Source organism: Microcaecilia unicolor, chromosome 8, assembly GCF_901765095.1.
Source record: "Microcaecilia unicolor chromosome 8, aMicUni1.1, whole genome shotgun sequence".
NCBI classification, from domain to species: domain Eukaryota; kingdom Metazoa; phylum Chordata; class Amphibia; order Gymnophiona; family Siphonopidae; genus Microcaecilia; species Microcaecilia unicolor.
In genome coordinates this window covers 76,762,088-76,782,533 of record NC_044038.1, presented here as the reverse complement: position 1 = coordinate 76,782,533, position 20,446 = coordinate 76,762,088, and the positions used below count along the sequence as shown (strand labels likewise).

The 20,446-nt window shown below is 44.7% G+C and overlaps 1 protein-coding gene across 1 annotated transcript; it reads right to left on the bottom strand.

Moving 5' to 3' along the window:
* Positions 1-778: 778 nt before the first annotated feature.
* On the bottom strand, positions 779-13,858 carry LOC115476744 (interferon-inducible GTPase 5-like). Its single transcript, XM_030213309.1, is given in 3 exon segments — positions 779-2,984; positions 2,986-3,356; positions 13,151-13,858. Coding segments are annotated over 2 exon segments (1,263 nt in total). The 5' UTR covers positions 3,352-3,356; positions 13,151-13,858; the 3' UTR covers positions 779-2,087.
* Between the last annotated feature and the right edge of the window lie 6,588 nt (positions 13,859-20,446).

The window sequence follows — 20,446 nt, the reverse complement described above, 5'->3', positions numbered from 1 at the left end:
ACATGTTTTTTCACCCCTTCAAAAGTAATAGATTGGCGACACAAAATTTCCCTTGACTAAATCCGTATTGGCTTTGTCTCATTAATCTATGCCTATATGCATGCTCAGTAATTTTGTTCTTTTACAATAGTCTCTACCATTTTGCCCAGCACTAATGTCAGGCTCACCAGTCTATAATTTCTTGGATCACACTGGAACCCTTAAACTTGGAATTGTATTGGCTACCCTCCAATCTTCTGGTATTATGCTTGATTTCAAAGATAAATTATATATTACTAACAATAGCTCTGTAAGTTCATTTTTCAGTTCTATCAGTACTCTGGGATGTATGCCATCTGGTCCAGGAGATTTGCTACTCCTTAATTTATCAAATTGCCCCATTATATCTTCTAGGTTTACAGAGATTTGTTTTAGTTTCTCTAACTCATCAGCATTGAATATTGGTATATTACCATTTCTGGCACTGGCATCTCCACCACATCTTCCTCAGTGACTAAGCAAAGAATTTATTTAGTCTCTCCGCTATGGCCTTGTCTTCCCTGAGTGCCCCTTTTACTCCTTGGTCATCTAGCAGTCCAACTCATTCTTTTACAAACTTCTTGCTTCTAATATACCTAAAAAAGTTTTTATTATATGTTTTTGCCTCCAACACAATCTTCTTTTCAAAGTCTCTCTTTGCCTTTCTTATCAGCGATTTGAATTTTACTTGCCATTTCTTATGCTGTTTCCTATTATTTTCAGACAGATCCTTCCATTTTCTGAAGGATGTTTTTAGCTCTAATAGCTTCCTTCACCTCACTTTTTAACCCTGCTGGCTGTCATTTAGCCTCCCTTCCACCTTTTTTAATAGGTAGAACATATCTAACAGGTAACCCAATTTTCTATGTTATTAAAACATTCCTGAATTGTCATTATGGTATCATTTGACAAACCAATAATAGGGATAAGAAAAATTATGTATTGGCATATGTGTATAATCTGATTTACAGACAAACTGATGACCAAGAGTAGACATCAAAACATTGAAAAGAATAGGAGAGACTCCAAAATTCCCAAAGTCTTTTTCATATAACACTGAAACGTATCTTTAGAAGAGACAGTAGAAATTCTAGGAAATTTTGGAGTCCTGATGTTCCTCCTTTTCAATACATTTTCCAGATTTTCAAGTTTCTGTGAAAATGAAAATTCAGGCTTTACTATATTTGAACAGGTTTCAGTAACTGCCACCATAGTAGACTGCAAAGAAGAAATTTCACTTTCAACCTTCCCGACTGCCTGTTTATAATGTTGAACCCTCTCTTTGAATTTCACATTATGCTGTAATTCGATTTTAGTAACAGTCACTGATTCCTACCTTAAAAAGCATGCAACAAAGCAGACAATGGATCAGACCATGGTTTACTCTTAAAATAATTCCAAAACTCTAGAACATTAGCATGAAATGGACACATTGTATCTCCACCTTTACCTTACACAGGGCTCCTTCTAAAAAAAACAAAACAAAACCTGAGACTGTCATTCTTCCCATTTGTTACATGGTTAATCTGTGATCCAGACTTCACAGTGCTGGTCTGACATATTATAACACTAAAGATGAATCCAATCATCTTTAACTCCTAAACACATGCCTTCCTTCCTGATCACTCAACAGCACAGGCTCCCCCTCTCCAGCCCCTTCCACATTAAATTCCATTTTTCAACACTGCACTTTGAAATCCCTGAACACGTCCACCTCCATCTAAATGTGCAACAGATTATTGCTGTTATTTAAAAAAATAAAATATGAAAGAGAATGTAATGAGGTTGGTGTGATGGCTCAGTAATTGTCAGAAAGGTAATTCCCACTGGGTAAAATGTTCAGAGCAACCACACATATTTAGAAGGTCCAGGTGGACAAGTTTTAGAAGTTTATCCTTAGTAATGCTTTGTACAATACATCTTTCAATAGTAATTTTATTTATTTTAAAGACTATTAGATCATTTTATGGGCACATGAATTTACTAAATATGGCAAATATGTACATATAGATGTGTTATGTTTTCTGATCTTTGTCATACACCCATCATTATCTTTTCTAGTTCTGAAGTTAGTCAAAGTAGAATAATTCAGTATCATAAAATGATTGCCTTTCTACTTCCTCTATCCCGCATGCTTTCCTCAAAAGCCTTTCTGCATCTTGGGCAAAGCCATCTAAGGCACTATTTAGAAGGGAGTAGGCTGCCACAAAAGAAATTCCTCCTGAAATTACATGGCTAAGCAGGGGCACACGACTGGTCACCAAACTAGAAACCATACTGCTGTGGCTGGCAGCCTCATTTAGCACAGCTTGAACACGATTTGCAGACAGATCCTTCCCCAAGGTTGAGGTTATTGCCTTCTTGAGCTCTTGAGTGGATACGCTCGAGTTCTGAGTGGATTCACCTGAGTTCTGAGCGGATACCCTTGAGTTCTGAGCCAACATGCTTAGGGACTCATCATCTAGGCCAAAGTTCTTCTGGTACAAAGTCAAAGTATCCATCAGCATTGGTATGTTGCAGTGCACAGGCTGAGTGGGTAGAGCTGAGATAATGCAAGTCATGAGAGCCTTCTTCCAGACATGGCTTTTTAAGGAATCTTTCTTGTGCTGAATCACCTCTGCTGTATTGTTTGGCAAAGACAGGAGCAACACATGTCTCTTTTGGCCATTAAGTTCTTGGACCAGTGTGTCTTGCAGCTTATAGAAATCGTATTTATGAAGTTCAAAGCTGGAAACCAGAAAGACTTTAGGGGCCTCCACCCCTTCCTTCTCCAAAGAACAGATATAACCTGCTCGTATCTTAGCAAGGACTCTCTCTTCATTAAAATTTCTGTTCCTTTGGCAGGCTCTTATGTCTAGGTCAATCTTGGAACGCACAAAGTAGAATTTCTTGTTCATTGCTCTGATGCTTCTGGCCAGATATGCATTGTTTTCCCTGAAACGTTCTGAAGCCAAGATGACAAAAAAAATCATACTTTTCAAAACCCACCTGCTCCAGGTACTGGTCAGCCTGGAAATTGGGGGTCCCGATACCAGGCAGGTCCCATAGTCGAACAGTGGGTATCTTTGGGTGCTGGTAAACAGTAGGTTCTGTGGTGGTCTCAGTAACTCCAGTCATGGCTGCTCCCACATCTTCATCACTGAGACCTCGGAGAGCATTGATGAAAGTTGATTTTCCAGCACCAGAATCTCCAGTGATGGCAATGTCCAGTGTGGTCGTCTCCAGAGATGTCAGAAGAGCCTGGACTTGCTTGCTCACCTCTGTTATCAGCTTAGATTGGATAACAGAGCTCATCTCAGCCAGGTCTTGCTCTAGGACTTCTCTGGCACACATGATGTCTATGGAAGAAAAGGAGCAAGGTGAAGAAATATATCTTTACTACATTATATAATGATCTACTTGCTTCATATGCTTGCCAATCAACATGATTCAATTCACTTGCCATGAGTAGACATATACAGTACGTCTATGCATGGAAGAAGCATGCACTGACCTCTGAATCAAGACCCATGTGTGGTGTTTCATCACTAAACTTGAGATTGTATGTCCTGGAGCAGTGGAGAGGTTGTGTTCATGAAAAAAAAATTATTTTCCACACAAAACTAGTTTGTGTGTTTTGCTTTAAGTGTCATAAGACATCTTCTTTCAACAGGCATTTCCTTTTTATTCACTGTGATTGGAGACAGCTAGCAAATAAAATAACTGCAATAGTAAGGGACACTATATTTTGTCAGTTTCATATCTGATTCTTTGAAGAATGTATAATGCGTTTTTAGTTCTATGTATTTTATAAGATGTGTGTGTTGGTTTTATGTATTTTTATATTAGGTATGTTAATTTTATATACTGCCTAGAGTGGTTGATAGAGCGGGTTATAAATATTTTATAGATATTCAGCATTGTTTAAGCCAGAAGACGATCACACTTTTACACACCTTTAAGATCTCTAAGGTCCTCTCAAGGATCATCACTATCTGTACCCTCATCAAAAGAAATTGTATGATGTGATACCTGCCTGCGAGCCTTCTCAAGAGCCCCATGCTCTGGAATTTACTCCCAGAGGGGCTACGTATAACTTGAGACTACCTCTACTTCAGGAAGCAGGTGACAGCCTGGCTCTTCTCCCAAGCCTTTAATGCATAGGGTGACTGACTATACACTCATTCTGCACCTGGACTAGTTTGCTGCACATACTGTAATTTAGATCAGTTCCTTATCTATTGCTTAGCTATACAAAGAACTTGCCTTGATTTTAGCTAACCATCAAATTATCCCAACTGACTCTGTACCACGCACCTTGTTCCCAACATATATCTGCTCTTGGTCCCTCAGCTATATGGTAAGCCGTATTGTTGAAAATCTTTAGCATCATGTCTATGTTAGTTTAATGTTCTAATGCATGCTTATTAGGTGTACCATTAGTATTATGCTAACATCGTATCATATCTCTGTGTATATTTTTTGATACCGTTTCACAGTAGTTCCATTAGTAGGTTTTAATTGACCTCATTTATTGTTATTTATGTTTATTCTTGGTTATTTTACTATTGCTATGCTGTTAACAAAATTGTTAAGTTTTATGTTAAACTGTTCCTGGTGTACACTGCCTTGGGTGAATCTCTTTATAAAAGCAGTTAATAAATCCAAATAAATAAATAAAATAAATAAACGCTTAAAATGTTAGGACAGTATAAAGGCTAACCAGGCACGGTCTGAATCTCAACCGGTACCTAGTTAACTTCTGGGTAACTACACTGAGTTGGATATCCAATGCTGGTGCCTGTAGCTGTCAGCAGCTTAAAAACCACTGGCTGCCAAAGGCTGAATATTGGGCTCTAAATAAATTAAGATATGTGATCACTTCTTCACTAAACTTGAAAATAAAATGATACAGCACTGAAATTATTCACCCTAACCTCACAGCACACAATCTCAGTGACATGCTAATCTTACACTGTTTCCCGACCATCACCAATACCGCAGCTGGTAAAGGGGAAGTCTCGTCTTCCTAAGGGAAATGGCTGGGCGGTAAGTAAAGCACTTGCTGCGTGGCCATTTTTTTTTGGGGGGGGGGGAGCCCTTACCGCCACCCATTGAGGTGACGGTAAGGGCTCCCGCGTTAACCCGATGGCAACCGGGCAGCGATTACCGCCGGGTACACTCCTACGCTACAAAAATAATAAATTTTTGTAGCACCGGAAATGATGGTGTGCTAGGCATGGAAAGTACCTCTGGGCTGCTGAGGTAGCCTGGCGGTACTTCCTGTACAATGAGAACTAAGCCCGTGTTGGGCTTACCGCCGCTTAGTAAAAGGAGCCCTCAGTTTGCAGCTCTGTGTCATTTTTTCCTTTAAATTTGGCAGATTTCGACTCATTTAGTATTAGAAAGCAGCTGTGCGTAGCTTACAGCTAAAGCCTTCCCAAGCCAAGTACCGTTTCTGTCAAAAATCATCAGTTGAACAACTTCGACAGCAGGAAAACACAAGGTGATTTTTCATAGAGCCTTTAGAGATTGGTGGATAAATTCAAGCCTGGGTGGTATCACGTAGAGCGTGTTTTCTCTCAACTTTGGGACAGGCCGGGTAGGGAATCAAAATCCATTTGGGATAAGGCAGGTTCAGAAGTGGAATCGACAGTGAGTTTTAAGTTCTTCCTTCATTCTAAACAACTTACATTTCAGTGCTAGGAAACCCCAGACACCTCATAAAGCCTGCAAAAAATGACCCCCTCATGACATCCATGTGTTGTTCCCTACTGCATTGTGGGTGACATACGCCTGGTTTGTCAAAAGGAAAAGCAGTTCTCACTGCATCAAAATATATGAACTTAACCCTTCTATCGTGCCAGTGTGCATTTGATTCACATGATATGATTATTGAAACCCATTCATTTTTTGCTAAAGATCAATTAAAACCAGTCAAATGTGTGATTTATTTTGTCATAGGGGAGGCTGCGGACATACATACTGGAAACTGAAAAATAAATAACATTTCTAATTCTTTTGATTCTAAAAAAAAGAATGTCGTTACCAAATATTTTGTGACCAGGACATATTAATCTAATAAAAAATAAACAGCTTTCATGCATTTTTCATCTATAAACAGCTGGGTACAGCTCTCCAGATATGAACCTCTCATGCCTGAAGCCTTATTGTTCTGCATCCTGCTGGCAGCCAAGTTCCTCCTCCCTTACGTTCGGCCTCACAGCACACATATTATTTGTATGCAATTAGTGTTGAGCTGTTCCTGCGCAATTTCCAGGTGCTGTTCGCTATAGCGCTGCAGTTCTGAACATCGGCCCACTAGTTAGCTTTATTTCTGATATGGAAAAAGTGACTGTTATGAAAGCTTTTTCAAATACATGGATTTTCTGTTTTATGGTCAAAAGTTCAAATATTTCCAATTGAGGCTAAGGCCATGCAGTTGAGACATGAAGCAATTCTGTTATTGAGAAATAGGTGCTTGCACTGGGAGCTACTTTTTTATTTGAAGTTACATAAGAACATAAGTGTAGCCATACTGGGTCAGACCAATGGTCCATCTAGCCCAGTATTCTGTTTTCCAAACAGTGGCCAAGCCAGGCCACAAGTACCTGGCAGAAACCCAAATCGTGGCAACACTTTATACTATAAATCCCAGGGCAAGCTGTTGCTTCCCATGCCTGTCTCAATAGCAGACTATAGACTTTTCCTCCAGGAATCTGTCCAAACCTTTTTTTAAATTCAGATACACTAACCACTGTTACCACATTCTCTAGCAAAAAGTTCCAGAGCTTAACTATTCGTTGGGTGAAAAAATATTTCCTATTTGTTTTAAAAGCATTTCCATGTAACTCCCTCGAGCAGCCCCTAGTCTTTGTACTTTTGGAATAAGTATAAAACCAATTTACTTCTACTCATTCTACATCAGTAGTAAGTGCCATGATTAAATTTTGGTCTTTTTTGATTTGTTTCAGTTGGAAAGCTTCTGTCAGATACAGAAGTGACATGAAAATTATTTATGCTACTGTCCTTGGGGGGTTCTGATAAACAGGGGCTTGGGTTTTCTTGCAGCTTGTTAGGAGTGGGGGCATATTTTCTCCCCTTAGTAACATAGTAGATGATGCCAGATAAATACCTTTATGGTCCATCCAGTCTGCCCAACAAGATAAACTCATAGTATAAGGTATGATGAGATACTACATATGGATACTTGATCTTGATTTATCCTTGCAATTTTCAGGGCACTGGGCAGGGCCTGGGCACTGCCATTTTGTTCCGGGCAGGCCCGAGGCAGGAGGGGGAGCCGTTGTTCCTGCCCTCCTGCCTCCACCTTGTTGTAAGGTATAGGGAGGGGCGGGGGTGTGGGTCGGGTGCAGGAGGGAGGGGTGTGTGTGCCTGCGTAGGGGAAAGGGTTTGGTCCACTGAACCACCAGGGAATTTTTTTTAAAGGTTACAGGGTTACGGGGGGGTGGGGGTCGTGGTCCACTGGAGCACCAGGGAAATTTTTTTTAAAAGGTTATGGGGTCACAGGGGGTCATGGTCCACTGGACCACCAGGAAAAGTTTAAAAAAGCAGTGGTGGTCCAGTGCACCAGAACTGTCAAAAGGATTTGACAGCAGTGTCAAATCCATTTGACAGCTCAAACTTAAAAACAGCGAGGATGTACAAAGGGGGATCCGTGCAGCTCATTTGCATGCGATCCCCTTTGTGCATCACTGGCTGTTAGCGATTCGCTACATTTTAGCGAGGCAGCTGTATTTTACGGCTGCCTTTGTGCATCGGGGCCCAAAATGTCCATTAGCATGCACTAAGCTTTAGTAAAAGGGTCCCTAAGTTTGTCAGGATCTCTACTGTCTTCATCTGAGCCAACTTTTCAAAATAATTGGGGGTGCTAAACCCAAAGGAAATTACCCCGTCGTGGATACAGGTGAGGAGAATGCATTGCGTTCAAAATTTGCACCCTGGTTCACAAAATCATCTATGGTGAAGCCCCGGGATACATGACAGACTCGATCGACTTACCAACTAGAAACACATCCGAATCAACACGACCATTTCTAAATCTGCACTACCCAAGCTGCAAAGGCCTTAAATACAAATCAACTTACGCATCCAGTTTCTCCTATATAAGCACACAACTGTGGAATGCAGTACCAAAAGCCTTGAAAACGATGTACGACCACCATAGGCGCCCGGTATAAGAGGCTTGGGGAGGCTAAGCCTCCCCAGCCGGGCGAGTGGCGCCGTGTCCCCTTCCCTCCCTTTCCGTTAATTACTATCTGCCCCGCGCCATCTTCAATTTACCTCCGCTCCGTCCCCAGCGTTGGCCGCATCATTTCAAAGCCCGCCGTGCTGTCCGTCTCTATTCTCCCCTCGCTCCCTTCGCGACGTGATTCGTTCTGCAGACAGTCCCGCCCTCGAGGAAATGATGTCAGAAGGCGGGACTCTGTCTGCGGCACGAATCACGTCACGAAGGGAGCGAGGGGAGAATAGAGATGGGCAGCAGGGCGGGTTTTTTTTGTTACATTTGTACCCTGCACTTTCCCACTCATGGCAGGCTCAATGCGGCTTACATGGGGCAATGGAGGGTTAAGTGACTTGCCCACAGTCACAAGGAGCTGCCTGTGCCTGAGGTGGGAATTGAACTCAGTTCCTCAGTTCCCCAGGACCAGAGTCCACCACCCTAACCACTAGGCCAATCCTCCAATGATGCGGCCGAGTCGACGCTGGGGACGGAGCGGAGGTAAATTAAAGATGGCGCGGGGCAGATAGTAAGCAAGGGGAGGAAAAGGGGAGACCCAGGGCGCCGCTGGCCCAGATGGATGGAGGCAGGGGAGAGGAGAATCGGGCTGGGTATGGATGGAGGGGGGCAGGGGACAGAAGGGAATTGCTGGATGTGCATGGAGGGCAGGGGAGAGGAGGGTTGCTGGAATGGGTGGGTGGATAGAGGGGATGGCAGGGGAGAGAGGAGGGTTGCTGGAATGGGTGGATAGAGGGGATGGCAGGGGAGAGGAGGGTTGCTGGAATGGGTGGATAGAGGGGATGGCAGGGGAGAGAGGAGGGTTGCTGGACATGGGTGGGTGGATAGAGGGGATGGCAGGGGACAGAGGAGGGTTGCTGGACATAGGTGGGTGGCTAGAGGGGAGAGCAGGGTTGCTGGACATGGGTGGATGGAGGGCAGGGGAGAGAACAGGGTTGCTGGACATGGATGGAGGGGAGGCCAGGGGAGAGAGGAGGGTTGCTGGAATGGGTGGATAGAGGGGATGGCAGGGGACAGAGGAGGGTTGCTGGACATGGGTGGAGGGGAGGTCAGGGGAGAGAAGATTTGCTGGACATGGGTGGGTGGCTAGAGGGGAGAGGAGGGTTGCTGGACATGGGTGGCTAGAGGGGAGAAGAGGGTTGGTGGACTTGGATGGATGGAGGACAGGGGAGAGAGGAGGGTTGCTGGACATGGATGGAGGGAAGGGAAGACAGGAAGGAGATGCACATGAATGAAGGGGAGAAATTCTGGACATGCATGGAGAGGAGGGAAGACAGAGGAAGGAGATGCACATGGACGGAGGGGAAGGGAGAGAGAAAAAATGCTGGGCATGGATGGAGGGGAGGGAAGAGAGAGGAAGGAGATAAGATGAGGGAAAAGGGAGAAAACCTGCACATCGATGGAGAAAATAGGCAGAAGCTGGATCCACTGCACAGTCAAGTCTGCAGAGGACCCAGCTTTTACTTACGGATATAAGGCAAGAAATGAAGAAGAAAGGCGGAAAGTAAAGAAATAAATGGAAAGGAAGCCCTGGAAACGGAGTTAAGAGGACAGATAGCAGCAAAATCGGATACTTGGCCAGCATGATCAGAAAAACAGTCACCAGACAACAAAGGTAGAAAAGATCATTTTATTTTCATTATAGTGTTTGGAATATGTCCACTTTGAGAATCAGGTGCTCAACATTCAAAGTTTATATTTTTTACTTATTTATGGCATTTTATCCCACATTAAACATGAATTAGGATGTTTTGTGGCTCTACATGAGAATTGTGATATTATGATCCCTTGTTTCATATTGTTGACGGTCTGCATTTTCCGTATGGGTGGTATATTGGTGTATTAGGTTCTGCCCAGTGTAATATTTATGGTTCAGTAAGGTTCTGAGTGTGTTTTTGCACAAAGTTGTGCATAGTGTTTTGCAGTTGAGCGATTGTGGTTAGTATATGCTTTGAGCAATCACTTTATTCTTTGACATATGATACATAGCTAATATCTAAATTTAATAAAAGGTATTAATTGTGACTTTATCTTTATTTATTTATTTTTTGTGTGTGTTATCAGACAATTATGGATTTAAGCTCCACCCAGTTTCTCCTATATAAGCACACAACTGTGGAATGCAGTACCAAAGCCTTGAAAACGATGTACGACCACCATAGGCGCCCGGTATAAGAGGCTTGGGGAGGCTAAGCCTCCCCAGCCGGGCGAGTGGCGCCGTGTCCCCTTCCCTCCCTTTCCGTTAATTACTATCTGCCCCGCGCCATCTTCAATTTACCTCCGCTCCGTCCCCAGCGTTGGCCGCATCATTTCAAAGCCCGCCGTGCTGTCCGTCTCTATTCTCCCCTCGCTCCCTTCGCGACGTGATTCGTTCTGCAGACAGTCCCGCCCTCGAGGAAATGATGTCAGAAGGCGGGACTCTGTCTGCGGCACGAATCACGTCACGAAGGGAGCGAGGGGAGAATAGAGATGGGCAGCAGGGCGGGTTTTTTTTTGTTACATTTGTACCCTGCACTTTCCCACTCATGGCAGGCTCAATGCGGCTTACATGGGGCAATGGAGGGTTAAGTGACTTGCCCACAGTCACAAGGAGCTGCCTGTGCCTGAGGTGGGAATTGAACTCAGTTCCTCAGTTCCCCAGGACCAGAGTCCACCACCCTAACCACTAGGCCAATCCTCCAATGATGCGGCCGAGTCGACGCTGGGGACGGAGCGGAGGTAAATTAAAGATGGCGCGGGGCAGATAGTAAGCAAGGGGAGGAAAAGGGGAGACCCAGGGCGCCGCTGGCCCAGATGGATGGAGGCAGGGGAGAGGAGAATCGGGCTGGGTATGGATGGAGGGGGGCAGGGGACAGAAGGGAATTGCTGGATGTGCATGGAGGGCAGGGGAGAGGAGGGTTGCTGGAATGGGTGGGTGGATAGAGGGGATGGCAGGGGAGAGAGGAGGGTTGCTGGAATGGGTGGATAGAGGGGATGGCAGGGGAGAGGAGGGTTGCTGGAATGGGTGGATAGAGGGGATGGCAGGGGAGAGAGGAGGGTTGCTGGACATGGGTGGGTGGATAGAGGGGATGGCAGGGGAGAGAGGAGGGTTGCTGGACATAGGTGGGTGGCTAGAGGGGAGAGCAGGGTTGCTGGACATGGGTGGATGGAGGGCAGGGGAGAGAACAGGGTTGCTGGACATGGATGGAGGGGAGGCCAGGGGAGAGAGGAGGGTTGCTGGAATGGGTGGATAGAGGGGATGGCAGGGGACAGAGGAGGGTTGCTGGACATGGGTGGAGGGGAGGTCAGGGGAGAGAAGATTTGCTGGACATGGGTGGGTGGCTAGAGGGGAGAGGAGGGTTGCTGGACATGGGTGGCTAGAGGGGAGAAGAGGGTTGGTGGACTTGGATGGATGGAGGACAGGGGAGAGAGGAGGGTTGCTGGACATGGATGGAGGGAAGGGAAGACAGGAAGGAGATGCACATGAATGAAGGGGAGAAATTCTGGACATGCATGGAGAGGAGGGAAGACAGAGGAAGGAGATGCACATGGACGGAGGGGAAGGGAGAGAGAAAAAATGCTGGGCATGGATGGAGGGGAGGGAAGAGAGAGGAAGGAGATAAGATGAGGGAAAAGGGAGAAAACCTGCACATCGATGGAGAAAATAGGCAGAAGCTGGATCCACTGCACAGTCAAGTCTGCAGAGGACCCAGCTTTTACTTACGGATATAAGGCAAGAAATGAAGAAGAAAGGCGGAAAGTAAAGAAATAAATGGAAAGGAAGCCCTGGAAACGGAGTTAAGAGGACAGATAGCAGCAAAATCGGATACTTGGCCAGCATGATCAGAAAAACAGTCACCAGACAACAAAGGTAGAAAAGATCATTTTATTTTCATTATAGTGTTTGGAATATGTCCACTTTGAGAATCAGGTGCTCAACATTCAAAGTTTATATTTTTTACTTATTTATGGCATTTTATCCCACATTAAACATGAATTAGGATGTTTGTGGCTCTACATGAGAATTGTGATATTATGATCCCTTGTTTCATATTGTTGACGGTCTGCATTTTCCGTATGGGTGGTATATTGGTGTATTAGGTTCTGCCCAGTGTAATATTTATGGTTCAGTAAGGTTCTGAGTGTGTTTTTGCACAAAGTTGTGCATAGTGTTTTGCAGTTGAGCGATTGTGGTTAGTATATGCTTTGAGCAATCACTTTATTCTTTGACATATGATACATAGCTAATATCTAAATTTAATAAAAGGTATTAATTGTGACTTTTATCTTTATTTATTTATTTTTTGTGTGTGTTATCAGACAATTATGGATTTAAGCTCCACCCATGGCCCCACCCCTAACCCCACCCCCTTTAGCCTCCCCAAACAGTTGGGCGACCGACCGCCTATGAGTGGACCACCTAAACTTCTGGAAATCACTAAAAACTAACCTATTCAAAAAGCCATACCCTGCCGATCCAACCTAAATGCCTGATCTCTGCGACACAACAAAACTAAAGTACTTAATGGACATAACTCAACTCTTCCATTGTACAATTCCCTAATTGTGGCTGTGCCACATGAACTTTATCCTACCACAACATCACTTTGTATTTGTTCACACCAGAGTCTGCAAACGCCTCTCCAGTACTATGTAAGCCACATTGAGCTTGCAAATGGGTGGGAAAATGTGGGATACAAATGTAACAAATAAATAAAAATAAATAAATAAATATTGGGAGCCAGCCAGTACCCACAGAGGCTGGCTCCTATGACTGTCTTGATTTGCTAATTGCAGCTGCTCTGTGCACCCTCCTCTGCCTCCGCCACCCAGAGCTGCCAGCTTGGTTCAGCTCGAGACATTTTTGCTCCAACCTGTCCTTGTACCAAACGTTTTGGAAAGTGAGAATCTTACCGGAATGGCAGTCTTCCTCCGTCTCTCACAGTTTCTTATCTTCTGTGCATTCCTTCGTTAAGCGCTATATCTGTCCTACCCCTTCTCTTTTCCCCTTCTTCCTCTTGCTGTTGATTTTCCCGTCAGCTTTGTTTGTTACAAGAAACAGAAACTAAGTTAAAGGTAGCACGTTGAACTGCCAGTGATTGGTTAGCTGCAGTCTGTTTTTGTGCTCGCTTCCTTGTGAAGAAATCGAAACTTCTGCGAGTAATTATCGTCCAGGGGTGCAATTTCTCAGCGCAGCAACAACCACAACCGCAGCCCAGTAGCTGAATTTGTAAATGGAGATCCCGAGAGAAATGGTTCAGCTTTGCGTTCGATCCTACAGAGGGGTCGATGCAGAAAGCAATCGAGGGATCGGTTGTACTTGTGAGAAATGTAGAGAGGACTTGTGACCGTACCTTTGTGCAGAAGAAAAGAAACAGACGCGAGTTGTATTAAAATGTATGCTAATTAGTTAATTTAGGCATTCCATGCAATGCAGAGAGTATTCCGTCCACTTTTGCTGTGCGCGAAAAATGAGAGTTGTTGTTTTTTTTTTTTGTAGATCTGCTGTGATGTATAAAAGGTTTTGTGGAGAGGATGTCTCGTCAGTGGAAGCGCCTGCAGGGTTTAAAGGCAGATAGCAAATAACAAACGTGTTGGAACAAAATCAAAAGTGACAGCACACAACAGCGCTTGTTCTTCTGCACCTAAATAGGAGCCTCGCAAAAACTTCACATGTAGGCAATTATTGCAAGGTTCATATTTAGGCGCTGACCTAGGTGGGGCCTCAGGTAATCTGTAGGTCTGGGGGTTTGGCAAGACCTCACTTTCTCATTTTGAGCAGAGGGGTTGGGTCTGCTCTTTAACTGCAGACTTTCCTGTTTCTGGCCTAACCTGTAATCCATGTATTTGCTATACTAATTAGTTAGTTAATTAATCCTTTGCTACTATTAGTTATTCATTTTATTTTTCCTCAATAATGAGCTAATTAGTGTCAATAATTTTTTTTTGTTACATTTGTACCCTGTGCTTTCCCACTCATGGCAGGCTCAATGCAGCTTACATGGGGCAATGGAGGGTTAAGTGACTTGCCCAGAGTCACAAGGAGCTGCCTGTGCCTGAAGTCTCAGTTCCTCAGTTCCCCAGGACCAAAGTCCACCACCCTAACCACTTGGCCACTCTTCCACATTTTAACAAGCAATTATTTGTACTAATTAGATTTAATTGGAAGTTAGGTGCATAAATGCAGGCGTGGGATCCGCACCTAAATTTTATGCATAAGTAGAAAAAAGGGGTGTGGAAATGGGAGGGTTATGTGTGGAACTGGGGCATTGCTAGCAAATGTCTTACTTACAATAGGACAGATATGGATGGGCTGGAGTGTACATTTTAAGGGGCTTCGACGTTAGCTTCTGAACTTTTAGTACAGGATTGGTGCTGGCTGGGCAGACTTTTATGGTCTGTGCCCCAGTGGCGTAGCTACGTGGGGCCAGGGTCCCCGTAGATTTGGCCCTGGACCCCCCCTGCTGACGACCCGCCCAACCCCCCTCCTGCCGCCAACCCGCTGTTGCCGTTGCCTGCCTTTGCTGGTGGAGGACCCCAACCCCCGCCAGCCGAGGTCCTCGTCTGCTCGCAAAAGGCTTCCTTCTGTTTCTGACGTCCTGCTCATTGTACGTGCAGGACGTCAGACTCACAGAATGAAGCCTTGCAGATCAGCAAGGCTTTGTTCTGTGAGTCTGACGTCCTGCACATACAATGTGCAGGACGTCAGAAACAGAAGGAAGCCTTTTGCGAGCAGAAGAGGACCTCGGCTGGTGGGGGTTGGGGTCCCCTGCTAGCAAAGGTAGGCGACGGTGGGTTGGCGGTGGGAGGGGGTGTCGAGAAGGTTGGCGGGGGGGCAAAGTCGGCAATGGCGGGGCGGGGGTGGGTGTCGGTAATGGCGCCGGGGAGGGTGTCGGCGGTGCCGGGGGGGGGCTAAAATGTGCCCCCTCACCTCGGGCTCTGGACCCCCCCCTCCCGCCGAAGTCAGGCTACGCCCCTGCTGTGCCCTGAGAAAGGCAGGGACAAATCAAACTCGAGTATACATATAAAGTATTACATGCCATGTAAAATTAGTTTATCTTGATTGGGCAGACTGGATGGACGGTTCAGGTCTTTATCTGCCTTCATTTACTATGTTAATATGCTACAATATTGTACCAATTGTATCCAACCAACAAGATTATGTTCACCCAAAGTTCTACTGATAATATTGTACCAACTTCTGTCCCACTGATGATGTAAACCACACTGAATCCTAAATAGGGAATATTAGCGGTATATATGACCTGAATTGAATTTGATTTATGCGTGTTATTATAGAATACGGCGGATACCGCCTAATTTAGGTGTATTGCTTTGCATCACGTTTCAGTTAGTGCAAATGGTCATGCCTAAAATTGAGCACGATTCCCGGGCATAAGCGCTATTCTATGAACTGGGCCTAACTTTAAGTGCAGCTTATAGAATAGCAATTTTTTAGGCACCATATATATGTATATTCTAGCCCTCGATGTCTACTGAGCCCATGGTTTGTGGATGCCTTCTTTGGTGGAGGCCCATTTAAATTCTACTTAAGTACATAAGCATTGCCATGCTGGGACAAACCAAGGGTCCATCGAGCCCAGCACCCTGTCACCGACAGCGGCCAAAAGAACAAGCAATTTGTCCCACCCCTCCTAGAAATACTGTATTATTCCCTCATCCATTCAATAACATTCTATGGCTTTTTCCTCCAGGAAGCCGTCCAACCCTTTTTTGAAGTCCGCTAAGTTAACCGCCTTAACCACCTTTTCTGGCAGCGAATTCCAGAGTTTAACTATTTGTTGAGTGAAGAAAAATTTCCTCCGATTCGTTTTAAATTTACCACACTGCAGCTTCATCGCATGCCCCTTTGTCCTAGTATTTTTGGAAAGCGTAAACAGATGCTCCACATCGACCCATTCCATTCCACTCATTATCTTATAGACCTCTATCATATCTCCCCTCAGCCGCCTTTTCTCCAAGCTGATGAGCCCCAGCCTTTTCAGCCTTTCCTCATAGGGAAGCCGTCCATCCCCTGTATCATCTTTGTCGCCCTTCTCTGCACCTTTTCCAATTCCACTATGTCTTTTTTGAGGTGCAGCGACCAGAATTGAACACAATACTTGAGGTGCGGTCGCACTTGTGACAGTGCCTTTTTTTTTGTTTGATTCCACATTTTTGGAATGAGTTGCCCATGTTCCTCCAGGCTGACCATCTTTAAGAAAATTTAAGAAATTGTTACATGCACTTTTTTACCAAGGCCTTTGGGGATCAAGCAGGAAGAAGATGCTGGATGACTGGGATATGAAGGTTTGGTATAGGTGTTCTGTCCCTTCTGCATGACTGATATTTTTCCTATTTTGTGACGAAGTTCCCTTCTGTTCACTGTACTTAGGGGCCCTTTTACTAAGCTGCGTAGGTGCCTACGCGTGCCCAATGTGTGCCCAGTTGGAGTTACTGCCTGGTTACCGCATGGCCCTTGCGGTAATTTCAATTTTGGCGCACATCCGCTATGTTTGTCTGAAAAATATTTTTTATTTTCTGGCGCACTGCAGCTACGCGTGTCAAGTGGCATTTGACATGCGTAGACCATTACCGCCCGGTTGCTGCGTGAGACCTTACCGCTAGGTCAATGGCTTGCGGTAAGGTCTCAAACCCAAAATGGACGCACAGCAATTTTCATTTTGCCGCATGTCCGTTTTTGTCAAAAAAATTTTAAAAGGCATTTTTTGTAGGTGCACTAAAAAATAATTCTGAGAGCGCCCAAAACACGTGTCTACACTACCGCAGATGGAAAACAGACAAAGCAGATACGTATATGAAAAAAAATAGTATTTAATGGTTATATATATTTTTTGTTTATATATTTTAAATTATGAGTAATTCTGCTTTTAATTGTTTTTATTGTTTTTAATTGTCATATAATTGTTTGTTTTTTAGCCCCTGATGCAGCCCAGTTGGGCAAAACATGACCTGTGTCGGGCTTTCTAATTTCAATTTCCTTTAAATACTATTTTTTTCATATACGTATCTGCTTTGTCTGTTTTACATCTTGGAGTTTGCAGATCGGTTACCCTGCTGTTTTCTTAGACCTACACTTCCACAGGCCATTTTTCAGCGCACTTTAGTAAAAGGACCCCTTATATTGTAAACTGCTGTGATCTTTGTTTGGAGCAGCTGATAAACGATAAATTATACTGTATTTTAAGTTATTCAGGTATATATTTAATTTCCTTTGTTGGGTCCTAGAGCCCTATTTTAAGAAGTCTGATAGAATAAAGGGGACCATGGTGCCAGTTATCATGCTGTGTTTAACTAATATACTCAGGACTTGGAAGGTATTTTCGAGGTTAGGATTGGTTGGCTGTTTCTGTAGATGCAACAGGCAGGAGTGGCTTGTTTCACAAAATGGCCAGCGTGACCTCTGGCAGCAGATAGGGAGGGGAGATAGGGATAAAAATGGGGAGAAAGATGGTTGAGTAATGAGGAGGTAAACAAAAGTAGAAGGGAGAGGAAGGGTGAAGGTAGCAAGAGGTGGAGAACAAGGAGACAGCAGAGAGGGAGAGAACTGAGGATGGGGGGGGGGGCAGGTAAATAATGTAGGAAGAAGGGGATGAGGAATGGAGGAACAAATGCAGAAGAAAGAAGAGAATACAGGATGAGGAATGGGTAAAAGAAAACAGGCAGGAAGAATAGGAAAAGAAGATGAAAAAGAGGAGAAAGGAGAGAGAACAGAGATAATTATAATACCCAACATTGAAAGAAGTACCAGAAGCGAAATAGAAAACAAAAACACCACCAAACAGTCAAAAGAAGAAATAAACGTAATGAGCTAAGAATGAAAACAGAAGTCACTGAGTCAGAAAATCAAACCAGAGACAACCAAAGGTTAGAAACTACTTTATTGCCTAATATGGAACAGTGATAAGAAAGTAACTCTGTGAGGTGAAAAGGAAGTCCATCTCTCCATTCACTCCCCAAATCAGGGCCACTTTTACCTTTAGGCAAAAGGATTAGCCCCACACCCTGAGTAACAAGATAGGTAATAGCAGTCTTGAGCACAGGACCTATCACCATAGTGTGTACAACTCAAAGGTAGATGAAACAACCTGGAGTCAAGCTATTATATTCACTCATTAATTACTCTTATTTGGATTCATCTACCTTTGAGTTGCACACACTAACAGTGATAAGTAGATTTAAGTCGCATGGGTTTGACAATTACCTAGCACCATAGGTATCACTATAGGATGAGAAGTGCCCCCACTACCAAATTGTTTGACACCCCAGTTTTGGATATAATCAGCAACCTAAATCCCTGTCTGATGCCATGGAGTACAGTGGTGTCCTGTCTGATTCCATTCTGTTCTTTAATCCTCCTCCTTCTCACTGCATCCCTAACCTTTCCTGGACCGGCAGCAGCAGAAGCATTTAATTGGGCGTCATCTCCTGGGGGGAGACGGTCTTGTAATAAGACATGAGATCTGGCAGCTTATGCTGTAAAACTAGCCACGCAGGAGCAGGAAATGATATGGGAAGGCGGTAAAACGAGAGAACATGAAATGAGATTGAAGGGGGGCAGACTCAAGAAAAATGTCAGGAAGTATTTTTTCACGGAGAGAGTGGTGGATACTTGGAATGCTCTCCCGCGGGAGGTGGTGGAGATGAAAACGGTAATGGAATTCAAAAATGCATGGGATAAACATAAAGGAATCCTGTTCAAAAGGAAGGAATCCTCAGAAGCTTAGCCGAGATTGGGTGGCAGAGCCGGTGGGGGGAGACGGGGCTGGTGGTTGGGGGGTGGGCCTTGTTCTGGGCAGACTTCTACGGTCTGTGCCCTGAAAATGGCAGAAACAAATCAAGGTCTGGTATACACATAAAGTAGCACATATGAGTTTAAATTGTTGGGCAGACTAGATGGACCGTGCAGGTCTTTTTCTGCCGTGATCTACTATGTTACTATGATCAGATGCTTCACCTGCTGATGGCAGGGGAGAGGAGGTGAATATGATGGGGAGCAGAAGATTGGGAAAACTGACTTAACAGGGGACCCAGTGAGGCACTGGCTCAGGGTGCCCAAGCAGAAGGCTGCCAAAATGCCTTGCCTAGTGGACTTCTACGGTCTGTGTCCCAAGAAAAGACAAAGATAGATCAGGATCAAGTATGTGTATTTTATACCACATTCGTATTATCAAACATATAAATGACAAGTGACCGACTCACCCGCAAATGCGCAGTAGAGACCGAACGTTGAGAATGCAGAAGTCCAAGCCCCGCCTCCACCAGCAGTACAGCCCAATAGGGAGGAGGTCTTGGACATGGGTGTGGAAATCGGAGGAGGATGGAGGGAAGGAGGGGGCGGAATGGAACTGAGGGAAACGGAGGCGAAATGACGACAGGAAGCACGGGAGGTAACGAAAGCAGCTGAAGGAGGACATGACGACAGCGGAAAGAGGGGGGCGATGCCGGGGGGGGTTTCAAAGGTGGTGGCGGTGGGGGGGGGGGGGTGAAATGGTGGCGGAGGGGACGGCAGGGCAGAGGAGGTCACAATCGCGGTACACTTAGATGGGTGGACATGGATGGGAGTCCGAGGATGGAGGGTAGGGGAGAGAACAGTTGATGGACATGGGTGGATGGAGCAGATGGGAGGGGGGAGAGGAAGGTTACTGGACATGTGGGGAGGGCAGAGGAGAGAGCAGTGTTGGTGGACGGGGGGAGGCCATAGGAAGACAAAAAACTAGCCTGTTGTTACGGGCTTAACGGCTAGTATGCTAAGAGAATGTGCGCTGTGTATCTCAATGGGGAAGGGAAGGACACCTTAAAGTTGAATTTAACAAGTACAATAGCTGTGGTTATGGTTACTCTATGTGATATACTGCTCTTCCAGCAAGTATGACAGGGCGGTGTACAGTTCTAAAATATAAAGCTAGTTTTGGCAGGAAAAGAACACCATTAGTACATAAGTATTGCCATACTGGGAAAGACCAAAGGTCCATCAAGCCCAGCATCTTATTTCCAACAGTGGCCAATCCAGGTCACAAATACCTGGCAAGATCCCCAAAAAGTACAAAACATTTTATACTGCTTATCCCAGAAATAGTGGATTTTCCCCAAGTCCATTTAATAATGGTCTATGGACTTTTCCTTTAGGAAGCTGCCCAAACCTTTTTTTAAACTTCGCTAAGCTAACCGCTTTTACCACATTCTCTA